Source organism: Mobula birostris, chromosome 11 (genome assembly GCF_030028105.1).
Source record: "Mobula birostris isolate sMobBir1 chromosome 11, sMobBir1.hap1, whole genome shotgun sequence".
NCBI classification, from domain to species: Eukaryota; Metazoa; Chordata; class Chondrichthyes; order Myliobatiformes; family Myliobatidae; genus Mobula; species Mobula birostris.
The window spans coordinates 761,676-782,925 of NC_092380.1; the positions used below are offsets into that span (position 1 = coordinate 761,676).

General features: G+C 49.4%; 1 protein-coding gene across 1 annotated transcript; it reads right to left on the reverse strand.

Moving 5' to 3' along the window:
* Nucleotides 1-4: 4 nt before the first annotated feature.
* On the reverse strand, nt 5-21,033 carry LOC140205371 (kinesin-like protein KIF22). Its single transcript, XM_072272966.1, has 7 exons — nt 20,924-21,033; nt 12,027-12,210; nt 10,077-10,233; nt 9,759-9,814; nt 9,031-9,225; nt 976-1,032; nt 5-198 (listed from the first exon to the last, which is right to left on the reverse strand). The coding sequence occupies exons 1-7, from the start codon at nt 21,031-21,033 to the stop codon at nt 169-171; spliced, it is 789 nt and encodes a 262-aa protein (XP_072129067.1). The 3' UTR covers nt 5-168.
* Between the last annotated feature and the right edge of the window lie 217 nt (nt 21,034-21,250).

Here is a 21,250-nt window from a genome sequence, read left to right on the forward strand (position 1 = left end):
TTGTATAAAAAAACCTTTATTAAATTGCGCGTAAAACACAGAGGCTGGGTAGAGCCTCCAACATAAAACATTATGATACAAGCCATCATTACTGATGTACACCAGGAAAGCTGCTCCTTCTCTCACCCCACACCCTGAAGGGGGAGGGGGCTTCTGAAACCGACACTGTCACTTGGCAAGGCAGCTGAGAGCGTTGGCCTGTGAGACAGAGAGAGTGTGTTACACGCAGGGGTGGGGAAGGGGAAAGAGGCAGAGTGTTATAGCCCATCGTGAGTCAGTTACACAGCACAGAAAGAGCCCTTTAGCCCAGCCAGTCCACGCTGACTCCGATCCCCATCTGAACCTGTCCCGTCTGCTCACAATTGACCCACATCCCTCGAAACCGTTCCTACCCACGCAGCTGTCCAAGTCTCTTTTACATGTTAATGTCGTTGCCTCAGCTACTTCCTCTGGCAGCCTGTTCCATTTATGAAAGAGGTCCCCATTAAATCTCCCTTCCCTCACTTTAAACGTGCCCTCTGGGTCTTGATTTCCCCAACCCCGGGGAAAAGACTGTGCACATTCACCCTATCTGTGCCCCTCAGTTTTATACACCTCTAATGTCACCCCGCAGTCTCCTATGCCCCAGGGAATAAAATCACAACCCGCCCAACCTCCCTCCAAAACTCGAGTCTCAGCAACCTTGTAAATCTTCACCACACTCTTTCCACCAGCATGGTGACCAGCACTTCAAGGGCAGACTCACCAACATGGGCTCCCTTCCACAAACCTCCTGATGGGAGGCTCCCTCCACTCCACAATCCCCCTGCAGTGAGGTACACCGTCCCACAACCCGCTGGGAAAAAGCTCCCCTCCCAAACGTCTGGGAGAGAGGTTCTCTCCCGCAGATCTCCTGCTACGCGAGGTGAAACAGCCTCATGCAGCTGACCTGCCACCAGCCCCTCTGTCATTTGTTTATGCCCCATGACTTCTCACCTTCATGAAGGTGGAGAGGAACTTGGCTGACATGCCGATCTTGGCGAGATCCTCAATCTGCAGAGAGAGGGAGGGGGACTGTGGTGAGAACTGGTGGTGCGGGGGGGGGGGTGGAAGAGGGGTCCAGAAACGCACTGAACCCTGATCTCCTTGTCCTGCCCCAATCTGTGTGGGAAAACCACAGTGTGTCCATTCATTCCCCACCTCACCCTACCCCTACAATCTGTCCATTCCCCAACTCATCCTACCTCCGCGATATGTCCATTTCCCACTCACCCTAACTCCACCCCTCCACAATCGTCCATCCATCCATTCCCTACCTCACCCTAACCCCAATCTTCCACAATCCGTCCATTTCCCACTCACCCTAACCCCACCCCTCCACAATCTGTCCGTCCATTACCCACTCACCCTAACCCCACCCCTCCACAATCTGTACATTTCCCACTCAACCTAACCCCACCCCTCCACAATCGTCCGTCCATTTCCCACTCACCCTAACCCCACCCCTCCACAATCGTCCATCCATTTCCCACTCACCCTAACCCCAATCCTCCACAATCTGTCCGTCCATTACCCACTCACCCTAACCCCACCCCTCCACAATCCATCCATTTCCCACTCACCCTAACCCCAATCTTCCACAATCCGTCCATTTCCCACTCACCCTAACCCCACCCCTCCACAATCTCTCCATTTCCCACTCACCCTAACCCCAATCCTCCACAATCTGTCCATCCATTACCCACTCACCCTAACCCCACCCCTCCACAATCTGTCCATTTCCCACTCACCCTAACCCCAATCCTCCACAATCCGTCCATTTCCCACTCACCCTAACCCCACCCCTCCACAATCTGTCCATTTCCCACTCACCCTAACCCCACCCCTCCACAATCGTCCGTCCATTTCCCACTCACCCTAACCCCACCCCTCCACAATCCATCCATTTCCCACTCACCCTAACCCCAATCTTCCACAATCTGTACGTCCATTTCCCACTCACCCTAACCCCACCCCTCCACAATCCGTCCATTTCCCACTCACCCTAACCCCAATCCTCCACAATCTGTCCATCCATTACCCACTCACCCTAACCCCACCCCTCCACAATCTGTCCATTTCCCACTCACCCTAACCCCAATCCTCCACAATCCATCCATTTCCCACTCACCCTAACCCCAATCCTCCACAATCTGTCCGTCCATTACCCACTCACCCTAACCCCACCCCTCCACAATCCATCCATTTCCCACTCACCCTAACCCCAATCTTCCACAATCCGTCCATTTCCCACTCACCCTAACCCCACCCCTCCACAATCTCTCCATTTCCCACTCACCCTAACCCCAATCCTCCACAATCTGTCCATCCATTACCCACTCACCCTAACCCCACCCCTCCACAATCTGTCCATTTCCCACTCACCCTAACCCCAATCCTCCACAATCCGTCCATTTCCCACTCACCCTAACCCCAATCCTCCACAATCCATCCATTTCCCACTCACCCTAACCCCACCCCTCCACAATCGTCCGTCCATTTCCCACTCACCCTAACCCCACCCCTCCACAATCTGTCCATTTCCCACTCACCCTAACCCCAATCCTCCACAATCCGTCCATTTCCCACTCACCCTAACCCCACCCCTCCACAATCTGTCCGTCCATTACCCACTCACCCTAACCCCACCCCTCCACAATCTGTACATTTCCCACTCACCCTAACCCCACCCCTCCACAATCTGTCCATTTCCCACTCACCCTAACCCCAATCCTCCACAATCCGTCCATTTCCCACTCACCCTAACCCCACCCCTCCACAATCGTCTGTCCATTTCCCACTCAACTTAACCCCACCCCTCCACAATCAACCGTCCATTTCCCACTCACCCTAACCCCAATCCTCCACAATCCGTCCATCCATTCCCCACCTCACCCTAACCCCAATCTTCCACAATCCATCCATTCCCCACTCACCCTAACCCCAATCCTCCACAATCTGTCCATCCATTCCCCACTCACCCTAACCCCACCCCTCCACAATCTGTCCGTCCATTTCTCACTCACCCTAACCCCAATCCTCCACAATCCGTCCATTTCCCACTCACCCTAACCCCAATCCTCCACAATCCGTCCATTTCCCACTCACCCTAACCCCACCCCTCCACAATCTGTCCATCCGTTCCCCACCTCACCCTAACCCCAATCTTCCACAATCTGTACGTCCATTTCCCACTCACCCTAACCCCACCCCTCCACAATCCGTCCATTTCCCACTCACCCTAACCCCACCCCTCCACAATCTGTCTGTCCATTTCCCACTCACCCTAACTCCAATCCTCTACAATCCGTCCGTCCATTTCCCACTCACCCTAACCCCACCCCTCCACAATCTGTCCATCCGTTCCCCACCTCACCCTAACCCCAATCTTCCACAATCTGTACGTCCATTTCCCACTCACCCTAACCCCACCCCTCCACAATCCGTCCATTTCCCACTCACCCTAACCCCACCCCTCCACAATCTGTCTGTCCATTTCCCACTCACCCTAACTCCAATCCTCTACAATCCGTCCGTCCATTTCCCACTCACCCTAACCCCAATCCTCCACAATCATCCGTCCATTTCCCACTCACCCTAACCCCACCCCTCTACAATCCATCCATTTCCCACTCACCCTAAACCCAATCTTCCACAATCCGTCCATTTCCCCACTCACCCCAACCCCACCCCTCCACAATCTGTCCGTCCATTCCCCACTCACCCTAACCCCAATCCTCCACAATCTGTCCATTCCCCACTCACCCTAACCCCAATCCTCCACAATCTGTCCATCCATTCCCCACTCACCCTAACCCCACCCCTCCACAATCTGTCCGTCCATTTCTCACTCACCCTAACCCCAATCCTCCACAATCCGTCCATTTCCCGCTCACCCTAACCCCACCCCTCCACAATCTGTCCGTCCATTCCCCACTCACCCTAACCCCAATCCTCCACAATCTGTCCGTCCGTTTTCCACTCACCCTAACCCCAATCCTCCACAATCCGTCCATTTCCCACTCACCCTAACCCCACCCCTCCACAATCTGTCCGTCCATTCCCCACTCACCCTAACCCCAATCCTCCACAATCTGTACGTCCGTTTTCCACTCACCCTAACCCCACAATGTCCATCCATTCCCCACTCACCCTAACCCCACCCCTCCACAATCTGCCCATTTCCCACTCACCCTAACCCCACCCCTCTACAATCTGTCCGTCCGTTTCCCACTCACCCTAAACCCAATCCTCCACAATCTGTCCATCCGTTTCCCACTCACCCTAATCCCACCCCTGCACAATCTGTCCATCCATTTCCCACTCAGCCTAACCCCACCCCTCCACAATCGACCGTCCATTCCCACCCCCTCGAGATCAATTAACTGAACCGGATGGACTACATCCGAAAGGTTCTGAAAGGGGGCTGAAGAGTTTATGGAGGCATTAGTAATGATCTTTCACAATCACTAGACTTTGGCATGGTTCCAGAGGACTGAAAAATTACAAATCTCATGTCACTTTAAGAGGGAGGAAGGCAGAAGAAAGAAAATTATAGTCCATTTAGCCTGACCTCAGTGGTTAGGAAGATGTTAGTGTCCATTGTTAAGGATGAGGTTTCAGGGTACTTGAAGGCACATGAAATAATGGGTCAAAGTCAGTATGGTTTTCTTAAGAAAACGTCTTGCCTGACAAATCTGTTGGAATTCTTCGAGGAAATAACAAGCAGGATAGACAAAGGAGAATGGATTCTCCTTTGACAAGGTAAGACTGCTTAAGGTAAGAACCCATGGTCAGGCAGAGTAGATACTGGCATGGATAGAAGATTGGCAGGAGGCAGAGTGGGAATGAAGGGAGCCTTTTCTGGTTGGTTGCCTGTGATGAGCGGAGTTCTGCAGAGGTTGGTGTTGGGACCGATTCTTTTTGTGTTAATGATTTGGATGACAGAATGAAAGGCTTTGCAGATGATACGAAGATGGGTAGTTTTGAGGAAGGAAGGGAGGTTGCAGAAGGACTGAAACAATTTGGGAGAATGGGCAAAGAAGTGGCAGATGGAAAACAGCGTCAGGAAATATACGGTCATGCACTTTGGTAGAAGAAATAAAGGCATGGACTCTTTGACGAGGAGAAAATTCAGAGATGCAAAGGGTCCCAGGAGTCCTTGTGCAAGATTCTCAGAAGTTTCATTTGCCGATTTGAGTGTGGTGAGGAAAGCAAATGCAATGCTAGCATTAATTTCAAGAGGACTAGAATATAAAAGCAAGATGTAATGTTGAGACTTTATAAAGCACTGGTGAGCTCTCACTTGGAGTATTGTAAGTAGTTTGGGCCCCTTGTGCAAGAGAGGACATGCTGGCATTGGAGAGTATGAGGAGCGTTAGAGGTCTCTGGGCCTGTACTCACTGGAGGTTAGAATAATGATGGGGGTTGGGGGGGAAATCTCACTGGAACACCTAGTCAGAGTGGAAGTGGAGATGATGTTTCCTATGGTGAGGGCATCCTGGAACAGCGGGCACAGCCTCAGAATAGAGGGACTTCCATTCAGAAAAGAGATGCGGAGGCACTTCTTTAGTAAGATGGCTGTGGAAGCCAAGTCATTGAGTATATTTAAAGCGGAGGCTGGTAGATTCTTACGTCAAAGGTTACAGGGAGAAGGCAGGAAAAGGCATTGAGAGGGATAATAAATCAGCCAGGATGGAATAGCAGAGCGAACTTGCTAGGCCAAATTCCACTCGCATGTCTCATGGTCTCTCTGCACACACATTCACCCCATAATCTGTCCATTCCCTGCCACCCATCAGTTCCACCCCCCGCAACATTGTGGCACAACTGCGCAGGCATGTGGACGTCAGCGAGTTAAACCAGCAGGAAGAATTTAAAAAGAAGACAGCTTCACAGAGCGGGTGATATAGGGGGAGTCAGAGCAGGAGGGCTTTGGCTCAACGGGGCTTCGGCGAAAACATGTCGAGGCAAGGTAAGTTACGTGTGAAGAATAGGTACAGGAAGTATGTGAGGCCAGTGTCTTGTACTGGGTGTTGGATGAGGGGTGTCTGGGAGACTCCCAGCCTCCCGGACGGCCACATCTGCACCAGGTGAGTTGAGCTGTAGCTCGATGACCTTCATGTGGTCAGGGAAAGTGAGGAGGTGATGGAGAGGAGCTATAGGCAAGTAGTCACTCTGGGTCCTCGGGAGACAGATAAGTGGGTAACAGTCAGGAGAGGGAAGGGCAAGAGTCAGATACGAGAGAGTACCCCTGTAGCTGTCCCCCTTAACAATAAGTACTCCTGTTTGATTACTGTTGGGGGGGGGGGGGCAGCCTACCTGGGGGAAGCAACAGTGGCTGCGCCTCTGGCACAAGGTCTGTCCCTGTGGCTCAGTAGGGTGGGGAAAGGAAGAGGATGGCAGCAGTGATAGGAGACACTATAGTTAGGGAGTCAGACAGGCGATTCTGTGGATGCAGGAAAGAAACACGGATGGTAGTTTGCCTCCCAGGTGCCAGGGTCCAGGATGTTTTTGATCGTGTCCACGATATCCTGAAGTGGGAAGATGAGAAGCCATTTGTGGTTATTGGTACCAAGGACATAGGTAGGAAAAGGGAGGAGGTCCTGAAAACAGGCTGCAGGGAGTTAGGAAGAAGCTGAGGTGTAGGACCTCAAAGGTAGTAATCTCGGGATTACTGCTTGTGCCACGCGACAGTGAGTATAGGAATAGAGTGAGGTGCAGGATAAATGTGTGGCTGAGGGGTTGGAGCAGGCGGCAGGGATTCAGATTTCTCGATCATTGGGATTTCTTTTGGGGCAGGCGTAACTACAAAAAGGACAGGTTGCACTTGAATCCGAGGGGGCCAATATCCTGGCAGGGAGGTTTGCTAAGTCTATTGGGGAGAGTTTCAGCTAGAATTTCCGGGGGGTGGGAACTGAACTGAACTGAAGAGACGGAGGAAGGCTCACAAATAGAGAAAGCTTGGAGAGAGTGCGAGAGAGAGGATAGACAGGTGATAGAGAATGGACGTGCTCAGTCCGATGGTTTGAGATGTGTCTATTTTAATGCAAGGAGTATCATGAACAAAGTGGATGAACTTAGAGCATGGATCAGTAATTGGAGCTATGATGTTGTGGCCTTTACAGAGACTTGGATGGCTCGGGGGCAGAAATGGTTACTTCAAGTGCCAGGATTTAGATGTTTCAGAAAGGACAGGGAGGAAGGCAAAAGAGGTGGGAGCATGACACTGCTGATCAGAGAGCATCACGGCTGCAGAAAGGAGGAAGTCATAGATGGACTGTCTACTGAGTCTCTGTGGGTGGAAGTTAGAAACAGGAAGGGGTCAATAACTCTACTGGGTGCTTTTTTTTTATATAGTTACAGGGACTTCACGGAGCAGATAGGGTGACAGATTCTAGAATGGTGCAATAATAACAGGGTTGTCATGATGGGAGATTTTAATTTCCCCAATATTGATTGGCATCTCCCTAGAGCAAGGAGTTTAGATGGGGTGGAGTTTGTTAGGTGTGTTCAGGAAGGTTTCCTGACACAATATGTAGATAAGCCTACAAGAGTAGAGGCTGTACTTGATCTGGTATTGGGAAATGAACCTGGTCAGGTGTCAGGTCTCTCAGTGGGAGAGCATTTTGGAGATAGCAATCACAATTCTATTTCCTTTACCATAGCATTGGAGAGGGATAGGGACAGACAAGTTAGGAAAGCATTTAATTGGAGAAAGGGGAAATATGAAGCTATCAGGCAGGAACTTGGTAGCAGTAGATGTAGTGTATATGGATTTCAGCAAGGCATTTGATAAGGTACCCCATGCAAGGCTTATTGAGAAAGTAAGGAGGCAGGGGACATTGCTTTGTGGATCCAGAACTGGCTTGCCCACGGAAAGCAAAGAGTGGTTGTAGACGGGTCATATTCTGAATGGAGGTCGGTGACCAGTGGTGTGCCTCAGGGATCTGTTCTTGGACCCCTACTCTTCGTGATTTTTATAAATGACCTGGATGAGGAAGTGGAGGGATGGGTTAGTAAATCTGCTGATGACACAAAGGTTGGGGGTGTTGTGGATAGTATGGAGGGCTGTTAGAGGTTACAGTGGAACATTGATAGGATGCAAAACTGGGCTGAGAAGTGACAGAAGGAGTTCAACCCAGATAAGTGTGAGGTGGTTCATTTTGGTAGGTCAAGTATGATGGCAGAATATAGTATTAATGATAAGACTCCTGGCAATGTGGAGGATCAGAGGGATCTTGGGGTCCAAGTCCATAGGACACTCAAAGATGCAGTGCATTGGCCTTCATCAACCGTGGGATTGAGTTCAAGAGCTGAGAGGTAATGTTGCAGCTATACAAGACCCTGGTCAGACCCCACTTGGAGTACTGTGCTCAGTTCTGGTCCCCTCACTACAGGAAGGATAAGGAAACTATAGAAAGGGTGCAGAGGAGATTTACAAGGATGCTGCCTGGATTGGGGAGCATGCCTTACAAGAATAGGTTGAGTGAACTCGGCCTTTTCTCCTTGGAGCGACAGAGGATAAGAGGTGACCTGACAGAGGTGTATAAGATGATGAGAGGCATTGATTGTGTGGGTAGTCAGAGGCTTTTTCACGGGGCTGAAATGGCTAACACGAGAGGGCACAGTTTTAAGGTGCAGAAGTAGGTACAGAGGAGATGTTGGGGTAAGTTGTTTTTTTTTAAAAACGCAGAGAGTGGTGAGTGCGTGGAATGGGCTGCCGACGATGGTGGTCTTTAGGGTCTTTTAAGAGACTCCTGGATAGGTACATGTAGCTTAGAAAAATAGAGGGCTGTGGGTAACCCCAGGTAATTTCTAGGGTAAGGACATGTTCGGAACAGCATTGGGGGCCGAAGGGCCTGTATTGCGCTGCTGGCTTTCTAAGTTTTGATGTTTCTATGTAACCACCTACAGCAGTCTACCCCATGTACCTGTGATGCGGACTGTCCCACCTGCTTCTCACACCGTGTGAGCTGTATGAAATCCCACCCCCCAGCCCTCAGCCTGTACCTGCGAGTATGGCCCATGGCGCTCTCTCCAGCCAAGGATGAGCTGAGCGGTCTTGTCTCCCACCCTCTGCAAGGTCTTGAGCTGGCGGAGGGAGCCCTTGTTCAGCACGGCCAGGATCTGCTCCTTCTGCTGTTCAGCAAGTTGTACATCCAGCACCAGCTCTGCACCACCCCCCTGCTCCTCCTTCGCATTGTCCTGGAGGTGGTGGAGAGACAGGGGTTGGAGTCAGCACCCACTCACCACTCCAACACACTTCCCTCATCCACAGGGTCCCAAGTGGAGGTGAGGTGAGGGCAGACACGGGTCACCCCTCACTCACACACACTCCCCACATCAGCCTGCCCTCCCTGGGGTCCGGCGCAGAGAGGCAGGGAAGAACTGGTCAGGTTCGTACTCCTCACCTATCAGTTACCTGCCCCTCCGCAGGCAGCAGAGGAGGAGGTGGGAGAGAGAGGTGGCGTGGAGACTGCAGTTGGATAACAGTCTCTCTCTCATCCCCTCAGCCACACTCTCATTGAGGGTGTCCCTGAGAGGGCAGCTTTGAAGGAGACGCCCGGAGTTAACACTTCCATCTCCATCTCATCCATCAACAGTGTGGCCCTGGGTACGTAGAGTGACCTGACCTGGTTGAACACAAGACAGCCTCTCTCTCCTTGGTGGGTGGTACTAACCCCTCCTCTCCCACACCCATCCCTCCAACCCCTACCCTCCACCCCTCCCCGTCTCACCTTGTGCTTCAGCACCAGCACGTCCCCGGTTTGGAGACACTCAGTATTGTCTATGCCTGCAAGAGAGCAGAGGCACACACAACCGTCAGGGTGAACAAGGCAGGGGAAGGGTGGGGGTTGGAGGAACAATGAGGGGGTGGGGGGAGAGTTAAGGGAGTTGGACGAAGGAGGGAAGGGGGGCTGACGACAGAATGGGGGTAGAGAAGGGAGCAGGGTTTAGAGGGTGTAGATATAGGCTGATGGAAGAGGGAGGAGGTACAAGGACAGACCCACGCATCGGTCTCCCTCCCTCCTGGACCCCTCACCCACGCAACATACGCTGTAAAGGGGTGACGATGGCTTGGTTCCTTTTCTTAGCCACTGAGCTCTTATGCAGGATGGGGTCCTTGCCAGAGGGGAGGAGGCCGTCTCCAGTCCCCGTGGTTTCTTGTGCACTGATGACCTTCTCGAGTTCTTGCTGCCTCCGCTCCAGGAGCTGGGTGTACACACACACATGGTGGGGGGGGTGGGGGAGTATTGTGCAGTCAGATGGGGTCTCTGACATCCAGTTCCCTCAGCGTACAGGGATGCCCCTCTCTCTAACCCAAGGGCCACTAGGCAAGATAAGGAACAGGAAAATTGCCAAATTCTCCCCTCTCCCTCCAACCACACCCCAATGAAAGGTCTTTGCCCAAAACATAGAATGTTTTTGTCCCTCTGTAGATACTGCCTGACCTGTTGAGGCTGTGTTGCTGTATATTTGCAGCATCGAAATAGTATTGTGTCCATCTCCCCAGTTCCCTCCCTCTCCACCCCACTCCACTCCAGTGATCACTGTGCTGTGATGGGGAGCAGGAATCCTGGCCTGACATCACCCCGTCCCCTCCCCTGTGCACCCAGACCCCGGCCTGACATCACCCCGTCCCTTCCCCTGTGTACCCAGACCCCGGCCTGACATCACCCCGTCCCTTCCCCTGTGCACCCAGACCCCGGCCTGACATCACCCCGTCCCTTCCCCTGTGCACCCAGACCCCGGCCTGACATCACCCCGTCCCCTCCCCTGTGCACCCAGACCCCGGCCTGACATCACCCCGTCCCCTCCCGTATACCTGGATCTGACCCCGGCCTGACATCACCCCGTCCCCTCCCCTGTGCACCCAGACCCCGGCCTGACATCACCCCGTCCCCTCCCCTGTGTACCAAGACCCCGGCCTGACATCACCCCGTCCCCTCCCTTGTGCACCCAGACCCCGGCCTGACATCACCTGATCCCTTCCCCTGTGCACCCAGACCCCGGCCTGACATCACCCCGTCCCCTCCCGTATACCTGGATCTGACCCCGGCCTGACATCACCCCGTCCCCTCCCCTGTGCACCCAGACCCCGGCCTGACATCACCCCGTCCCCTCCCCTGTGCACCCAGACCCCGGCCTGACATCACCCCGTCCCCTCCCCTGTGCACCCAGACCCCGGCCTGACATCATCCCGTCCCTTCCCCTGTGTACCCAGACCCCGGCCTGACATCACCCCGTCCCTTCCCCTGTGCACCCAGACCCCGGCCTGACATCACCCCGTCCCTTCCCCTGTGCACCCAGACCCCGGCCTGACATCACCCCGTCCCCTCCCCTGTGCACCCAGACCCCGGCCTGACATCACCCCGTCCCCTCCCGTATACCTGGATCTGACCCCGGCCTGACATCACCCCGTCCCCTCCCCTGTGCACCCAGACCCCGGCCTGACATCACCCCGTCCCCTCCCCTGTGTACCAAGACCCCGGCCTGACATCACCCCGTCCCCTCCCTTGTGCACCCAGACCCCGGCCTGACATCACCTGATCCCTTCCCCTGTGCACCCAGACCCCGGCCTGACATCACCCCATCCCCTCCCCTGTGCACCCAGACCCCGGCCTGACATCACCCCGTCCCCTCCCCTGTGCACCCAGACCCCGGCCTGACATCATCCCGTCCCCTCCCGTGTACCTGGATCTGACCCCGGCCTGACATCACCCCGTCCCCTCCCCTGTGCACCCAGACCCCGGCCTGACATCACCCCGTCCCCTCCCCTGTGCACCCAGACCCCGGCCTGACATCACCCCGTCCCTTCCCCTGTGCACCCAGACCCCGGCCTGACATCACCCCGTCTCTTCCCCTGTGCACCCAGACCCCAGCCTGACATCACCCCGTCCCTTCCCCTGTGCACCCAGACCCCGGCCTGACATCACCCCGTCTCTTCCCCTGTGTACCTGGATCTGACCCCGGGCTGACATCACCCTGTCCCTTCCCCTGTGTACCTGGATCTGACGCCGGCTCTCCTCCAGCTTCCTGAGGAGTTCCTGCCTCTCGGCCTTGGGTGTGCCCAGCAGGGGCAGGCCACTCCGACCCTGTGTCCGCAGCAAGTTCTCCAGCTTTGACAGACGCTCCATCACATCTGGCCCGTACGCCTCACTATTCAGTTCGCCTGGTTTCAGCAGTGGGCTGCCAGACATCAGCGGGTGGGGAAAGAGCAGGTCTAGTTATCATCCTGGTCGAGGACTCAGCTCCACCTACCTTCAAACTCAAAGTAAATTTGTTATCAAAGTACGGAAACTGTATGTTATATATACTACCCTGAGATTCATTTCCTTGCAGGCAATTACAGGAAAAATAAAGAAACATATTAGAAATTATGAAAAGCTGTATATAGCAAAGACTGGCAAATTGCCGATGTGCAAAAGACAAATTGTGCAAATGCAAAAAAGAGAAAAAAACAATTATAAATTAGCAATAAATATCAGGAACATCAGTTGTAGACTACTTGAAAGTGAGTCTGGACGTTATGGACGTGGCCAAGTGTTTAAGGCATTGGACTAGCGACCTGAAGGTTGTGAGTTTGAGCCCCAGCCGAGGCAATGTGTTGTGTCCTTGAGCAAGGCACTTAACCACACATTGCTCTGCGACGACACCGGTGCCAAGCTGTATGGGTCCTAATGCCCTTCCCTTGGATAACATTGGTGTCGTGGAGAGGGGAGACTTGCAGCATGGGCAACTGCCAGTCTTCCATACAACCTTGCCCAGGCCTGTGCCCTGGAGAGTGAAGACTTTCCAGGCGCAGATCCATGGTCTCGCAAGACTAACGGATGCCTTCACTATTCTTAGGTTATGGAGACAGTTCAAAGTTGAAGTCAGGGAAGTTCTCCATACTAGTTCAGCAGCTTGATGGTTGTAGCATATTTGTTCCTGATACTAGTGGAGCAGGGTGGGACCCAAGGTTTCTGTAAGTCCTGCCTGATAGTAGTAATGAGAAGAGAGCATGGCCTAGATGAAGGGGGTATTTGGCATTGAGTGAGAGGCTGTTGCTGTGGCTCGACTCAACCAGATTTTCAATCTCCCTCTTATATACTGATTTGTCACCACCTTTGATTCGGCCAATGACAGTAATGGCACTGGAGCTGTGCTTAGCCTCACAGGCAGAAGTGTAAAGTGAGTAGAGCACATAGACTCAAGGTGCTGATGGTGATTGTGGAGGGGATGTTGTTGCCATTTCAAACTAACCAGGGTCTATAAGTGAGGAAATCAATGATCCAGTTGCACAAGGAGATAATCTTGGAGATTATTGATTAGATTTGAGGGGATGATTCTGTTCTAGTTTTTGAAGAAATCCTGATGTAAACATCTTCACTGTCCAGGTGAAGAGCCAATGAAATGGCATCCGCTGTTGACCTGTTGTGACAGTAGGCAAATTGGAGTGGAGCCTGTTGTGTATTTACTTTTTCAGTGATATTCCAGTAATATTGTAAATATCATTTGATTAAGCATTCTTTGTTTTCATAATACATTATGGGTTATATGTAAAAGTATGTGAATGGCATACGTTATTATGTCACCATGTCATACGTCCCGCATGGGAGGTTAGTTAGGAAAATTCAGTCACTAGGTATACATGGAGAGGTGGTAAATTGGATTAGACATTGGCTCAATGGAAGAAGCCAGAGAGTGGTAGTAGAGAATTGCTTCTCTGAGTGGAGGCCTGTGACTAGTGGTGTGCCACAGGGATCAGTGTTGGGTCCATTGTTATTTGTCATCTATATCAATGATCTGGATGATAATGTGATAAATTGGATCAGCAAATTTGCTGATGATACAAAGATTGGAGGTGTAGTAGACAGTGAGGAAGATTTTCAGAGCCTGAAGAGGGACTTGGACCAGCTGGAAAAATGGGCTGAAAAATGGCAGATGGAGTTTAATGCAGACAAGTGTGAGGTATTGCACGTTGGAAGGACAAACCAAGGTAGAACATATAGGGTTAATGGTAAGGCACTGAGGAGTGCAGTAGAACAGAGAGATCTGGGAATACAGATACAAAATTCCCTAAAAGTGGCGTCACAGGTAGATAGGGTCGTAAAGAGAGCTTTTGGTACATTGGTCTTTATTAATCGAAGTATTGAGTGTAAGAGCTGGAATGTTATGATGAGGTTGTATAAGGCATTGGTGAGGCCGAATCTGGAGTATTGTGTTCAGTTTTGGTCACCAAATTACAGGAAGGATATAAAAAAGGTTGAAAGAGTGCAGAGAAGGTTTACAAGGATGTTGCCGGGACTTGAGAAACTCAGTTACAGAGAAAGGTTGAATAGGTTAGGACTTTATTCCCTGGAGCGTAGAAGAATGAGGGAAGATTTGATAGAGGCATATAAAATTATGATGGGTATAGATAGAATGAATGCAAACAGGCTTTTTCCACTGAGGCAAGGTTAGAAAAAAAACCAGAGGACACGGGTTAAGGGTGAGGGGGGAAAAGTTTAAAGGGAACATTAGGGGGGGCTTCTTCACACAGAGAGTGGTGGGAGTATGGAATGAGCTGCCAGACGAGGTGGTAAGTGCGGGTTCTTTTTTAACATTTAAGAATAAATTGGACAGTTACATGGATGGGAGGTGTATGGAGGGATATGGTCCATGTGCAGGTCAGTGGGACTAGGCAGAAAATGGTTCGGCACAGCCAAGAAGGGCCAAAAGGCCTGTTTCTGTGCTGTAGTTTCTATGGTTTCTATGGTCTGCACCTCACTATAGTAAAGAAACTACGTAAATAAGTTTACCCCTGGGCTCCTGTGTTTTTCTTTCAATTAGTTTTATGGTTTGGAGTTACAAATCGTAACAGTGGTGATGGGCAAGTCTTAAACTGAGCCTGGGACAACTACCTACCCATTGAAGTGCAGCATGTCTTTTCTTCACAAAGGGGAGAAAGAGATGTTCGAATTTAAAAAGTGCAGCACATTCCCCCCCCCCACCCCACTCCCTTCATAAGCACAGCAAGACATTTGATTAAAAATAAAGCAGAAACCACACAAGATTCACGGGTTCATCACCAGGTGATAATAATAAATAAAAAGCAGAAATGGCTGGTTACATCAGAAAGCTAGACGTGTTTGATTGCACAAAAGATAATGAAACAAAGGAAATAGTCACTGAGAAATGAGTGCTAGTTTTGCGAGTGTAATTGGACACATACAAAGCACGTGTCAGGTGGATAAATGGACAACACAGGGAAGAGAAAAAGCTAAAAGTCAAGTTGCAGTTTGAAAAAGAGCACTAATCTGTGTGCTGATGAGAAATCTGATGATGACAGTGACACAAGCCTTGAGATTTACAATGTGAAAACTAGTAACAGACATTTGTAATGGTGAAATACAACAACCGACAAGCCACGTTGGGCTTGTATGCGGTAAAAACAGGGAGGGCCAGTATTGTGGGGTTGTTATTGACTGAGACAACTACAACCTGGTGGATGGATTTCAAATCATTTGTATGCTACATTCCTTGCAATAAAGTAAATGGAAGGCAAATTAAGAAAGTTACTGAATGATGCCACAGCAGTGTTCGGGGGGTTGAGAGGGACTGAACCGCACTGAGCTGAAGCTGTGGGCCTCTGGATTGGTTGCAGACTCAGTTCTGAATGCTACTTGCTTACTTTGATTGTTTGCACAGTTTAGTTTTTCCCCTCTGTTCACTGGCTGTTCAACTGTGTTCATTTGTTCTGTTGGGCTTTATTGAGTTTGTTTTGTGGCTGCCTCTAAGGAGACGAATCTCAAGGTTGTGCAAAGAATACGTACTTTGATAAATTCAGTACTTTGAGCTCTGAAGTACATCAATGACAGAAGTCATTGTGCCGTGGTATCATACGCACGCACCTCACTAACAACCAGTGTGCAAAAGACAACAAGCTGAAAGAAATAGCAAACCACAACAATAATAATATAGCAGTAATAACTATCAAGAACATGAAATGAAGAGTCCTTAAAGTGAGTCCATACGTTGTGGGAACAGTTCAGTGATGCAGTGGGTGAAGTTATGCCCTCTGGTTTGAGAGCCTGATGGGTGAAGGGGTGATAACTGCTCCCGAACCTGGTGAACTGGGACCCGAGGCTCCTCTGCGTTCACCCTGATGGCAGCACTGAGAGGGAACATGACCTGGGTGATGGTGAAAAGCAAAGTACACACTCATCCCCTGGCTCAGTGGTTTTCTTTCAATTAATTTCAGGAGTTACAAAACATACCAGAGTCCTTTTTTCCCTAATTCTCATGCTATGCAAAAATCTGACTGTATCTTTGATATATTTAATGAGGTAGCTTCTACTGCTTTCCTGGGCAGAGAATTCCACAGATTCACTGAAGATTTGCTTTAATGGTCACACCTACATTGAAACATGCGACACTCTCGAAAAAATGCAGTTCCTCCTCATCTTTGTCAGAAATCTACTCCCCACCCCCCAAATCTTGAGGCTATGTCCCCTTCTTCTAGTCAACTTTCCTGCCTCTATCTTATCCATCTCTTTCAGAATGTTATATGTTTCTAGAAGATCCCCTCTCATTCTTTTGAATTCTGTACTATACTGGGACAGTACAGTCCCAGGTGACTCAATCTCTCCTCACAGAGTAGAATCCCTCACCTCTGGAATCAATCCGGTGAAACTCCTCTGCAACGGCCGTAGCCAGTGTACCTTTTCTCAAGTTAAGACCAGTACTTGTGGTGCAGCCTCACCCTCCCTACTCTGAAATTTATCCCTTGATCTCTGAAAGACAACCTTCCATTTGCCTTCTTGATAAACGGTTGTATCAGCAGACCAATCTTTTCAATTCATGCACAAACATTCCCAAGGCTCTCTGCACAGCAGCACGCTGCAGTCTCTCAACATTTGAATAAGCTGATCTTCTATTTTTTTCTTCCCAAGTGGATGACCTATTTAATCAACATTGTACTCCATCTGCCAAACCCTTGCCCATTCACTTAACTTATCAATATCTCTCTGCAGACTTTCCATATCCTCTGTACAACTCAGTTTGCTTTTCTACTCAGTTTAGTGTCATCAGTAAACTTGGATATGCTGCACCCAGTCTATACTACCGAATGTTTAATGTAGATGATAAATATTTGCAGTGACCCCAACTGTACTCTGCTCACCACTCAACTGCCAATCAGAGAGACACCCAACTCCCAATCTTCTGTTGGCGAACCAACCCTCTATCCATGCGAATAACATTTCCCCATCTCCATGTATTTTTATCTTATGTGCAAGTCCTGTATCTGCACACACATATGATCCAAATTATTACAACAAGGGCATATGTCTCTGAAATGGCACAATTCTCAGATATTTCCTTTTAACTTCAGTTTGGAGGGCGGGCGTGACAAGACAAGGACAAAATACAGACGTAAGCAATGAGAATAGCCAACTTAGACCACAAGATATAGGAGCAGAATTAGGCCATTTGGCCCATCGACTCTGCTTTGCCGTTTAATCGTGGCTGATCCAATTTTCCTCTCAGCTTCAATCTCTTGCCTTCCCCCTGCCCTGTCCAATCAAGGATCTATCAACCACTGCCTTAACTATACATAAAGACTTGGCCTCCACAGCTGCCTGTGGCAAAGAATTCCACAGATTCACCATTCTCTGGCTAAAGAAATTCCTCCTCATCTCTGTTCTGAAAGGACATGCCTCAATTCTGAGGCTGTGTCCTGTGGTCTTAGACTCTCCCATTATAGGAAACATCCTCTTCACATCCATCTAATCAAGGTCTTTCACCGTTCCATAGGTTTCAATGAGGTCACCAGTCATTCTCTGAATTCCAGTGAATACAGGCCCTGAGCCATTAAACACTTTTCAGTTGACAAACCATTCAATCCTGCAATCTTTTTCATGAACCTTTGAATCCTCTCCAGTTTCAGCACATCCTTTCTAAGAGGAGTTCAAATCTGCTTACAATACTCTAAGTGAGGCTTCACCAGTGCTTTATAAAGTTTCAACATTACATCCTTGCTTTTAATTTCTAGTCCTCCTGAAACGAATGCTACCATTGCATTTGCCTTCCTCACCACAAACTCAGCCTGCAAATGAACCTTCAGGGATCCTGCACAATGATTCCCAAGGCCCTTTGCTCCAAAGTATTTTTTTTTTGTTTTCTCTCCATTTAGAAAATAGTTAACCCTTTCATTTCTTCCATCAAAGTGCATGACCATATCCCTTCCATTCTCCTAATCTGCCCAAGTCCTTCTGTGGCCTCTCTACTTCCTCAAAACTACCTGTCCCTCCACCTATCTTAATATCATCTGCAAATTTTTCAACAAAGCCATCAATGGCACCATCCAAATCATTGACATACATATGGTAAAAAGAATCGGTCACAACACAGACCCCTGTGGGACACAGCTAATCACTGGCAGCCAGCCAGAAAAGGCTCCCTTTATTCCCACTCTTTTCATCCTGCCAATCAGCCACCGCTTTACTCATGCTAGAATCTTTTCTGTAATACCATTGGTTCATAGTTGTTAAGCAGCCTCATGTGTGGCACCTTGTCAAAGGCCTTCTGAAAATCCTAGTACACCACATCTACTGACTCTCCTATCTATCCTGCTTGTAATTTCTTCAACGAATTCCACCAGTTTTCTCAGGGAAGATTTTCCCTCGAGGAAACCATGCTGACTATGGGCTATTTTATCATGTGTCTCCGAGTACCCCAAGGCCTCATCCTTAATAATAGACTCCAACATATTCCTAACCATTGATTTCAGACTAATTGGCTTATAATTTCTTCTGCCTTTTCTCTTCTTGAAGAGTGGAGTGACATTTGCAATTTTCCAGTCTTCTGGAACCATTCCAGATTCTAGTGCTTCTTGAAAGATCATTACTAATGCCTCCACAATCTCTTCAGTCACCTCTTTCAGAACTCTGGGTGTAGACCATCTGGTTCAGGTGACTTATCCACCTTCAGACCTTTCAGTTTCCCAAGAACCTTCTCTCTAGTAATGATAACTTCACAAACGTCATGCCCCCTGAACTTCTACCTTACTGCCAGTGTCTTCCAGAGTGAAGACTGATGCAAACTACTTATTCAGTTCATCGCAAGCAACAGGAATTCTGCAGATGCTGGAAGTTCAAGCAACACACAAAAGTTGCTGGTGAACGCAGCATCTCTAGGAAGAGGTGCAGTCGACGTTTCAGGCCAAGACCCTTCGTCAATTCAGTTCATCCACCATTTCATGATATCCAATCACTACTTCTCCACCGTCATTTTCCAGTGGTCCACTATTCATCCTAACCAATAACACTATGTATCTGAAGAATCTTTTGGTGTCCTCTTTAACATTATTGGCAGCTTACTTTTGTATTCCATCTTTACCTCTTTAATGACTTTTTTGGTTGCCTTCTGTTGGTTTTTAAAAGCTTCCTAATCCTCCAACTTCCCACTAATCTTTTCTCTATTATATGCCCTCTCTTTGGCTTTTATGTTGGCTTTGACTTCTCTTGTTAGCCATGGTTGTGTCATCTTTCCTTTAGAATACTTCTACCTCTTTGGGATGTATATATCCTGTGCCTTCCAAATTGCTTCCAGAAATTCCAGCCATTGCTACTCTGCCATCATCCCTGCCAGTGTTGTTTTCCAATCAATCCTGGCCAGCTCCTTTCTCATGTCTCTGTAATTCCCCTTACTCCACTGTAATACTGATACATCTGACTTTAGCTTCTCTTTCTCAAATTTCAGGGTGAATTCTATCATATTATAATCATTTGCCCCTAAGGGTTCTTTTACCTTCAGCTTGCTAATTAATTCCAGTTCATTGCACAACACCCAATCCAGAATAACTGATCCCCTAGTGGGCTCAACCACGAACTGCTTTAAAAAGCCATCTTGTAGGCACTCTAGAAATTTCCCCTCCTATAATCGAGCACCAACCTAATTTTCCAAATCTACCTACATATTGAAACCCCCATGACTATTGTAACATTGCCCTTTTGGCATGCATATTTTATCTCCCATTGTAATTTGTACGCTACATCCTACTGTTCAGGGGTCTGTATACAACTCCCATCAGGGTCTTTCAGTTCCCTAGCTCTATCTGCACTGATTCAACACCTTCTGACCCCATGTCACCTCCTTCTAATGATTTGTATTTTCACCAACAGAGCAACACCACCTCCTCTGCCTTTCTGCCTATCCTATCGATACAATGCAATCTCTTGCACATTAAGCTCCCAGCTATAATGTTCAGCCATGACTTAGTGATGTCTACAACATACCTGCCACAGTTGGCCACAGTCCTGATTTCTTTTGATCGTCCATCATACACTGTAAATGTGTTCTTCCGTTCCTTAGACCATCCCAACCCACAAATGAACAAATCATCTCTTGCCTTAGGCCAGGTGGGGGAGACAGGAACTCTGACTGCTGCTGATTCTCTTGCACACAGACACCATGCTTCAAATCTGGCATCCCTCTGTCTCTACGTTGGAATTGTGCGGCCCCAGATCCCTGTTTGAACCAATCCCAACTGCTTGAGTTGGACCTCTGGCTCTTGAACCCTTTCCCATCCACAGTTAATGCACCTGTCACAGCCACTTCCTGCAGCACGTTCCATAAATAGAACACTCCCTGGGTGAAACAGTTGCCCCCAGGTCCCCTCACTTTCAACCTGTGCTCTGCAGTTCTCAAAGGGAAAGGTTGAGGGATGTGGGTAAACATGGGACTAGTTCGGATAGGGAAGTGGGTCAGCAGGGACCGGTTGGAAGGGCCAGTTTCCCTGATGCGTGACTGTATCTGTAAGTCCAGCACATTTCTTTCAGAATGAACGGTGGAACCCATTTCTGGTACCACAGAAGCAGACAATGTCATGCTTTATCCGTACACTTCACATGGCAGCCATTATGTCCCCTCCACACACCTCAAGGGTAGTCCTCCAGATCCACCAGCATTTTCCGAATCATCCGGTTTGAAGACCTTGGCAGCCTCTTCCAAAGGGTCCGCCTGCTGATGTCGTTTCAGAGGACGCATGCCTTGAAGAGAGGGAAGGATTGCAACGAAGAACAAGAGTCATGGATTGAGTTAAACAGCACCAAACAGGCCCTTTCCCACCTGCCTACAGCCCTCTAAACCGCACCTATTCATATACTTACCCGGAAACGTTTAAGCATCGCCAGCGTGGCCACCTCAACCACTGTTTCTGGTAACTCATTCCAAATACACACCACCCTCTGCATGAAGAAGTTGC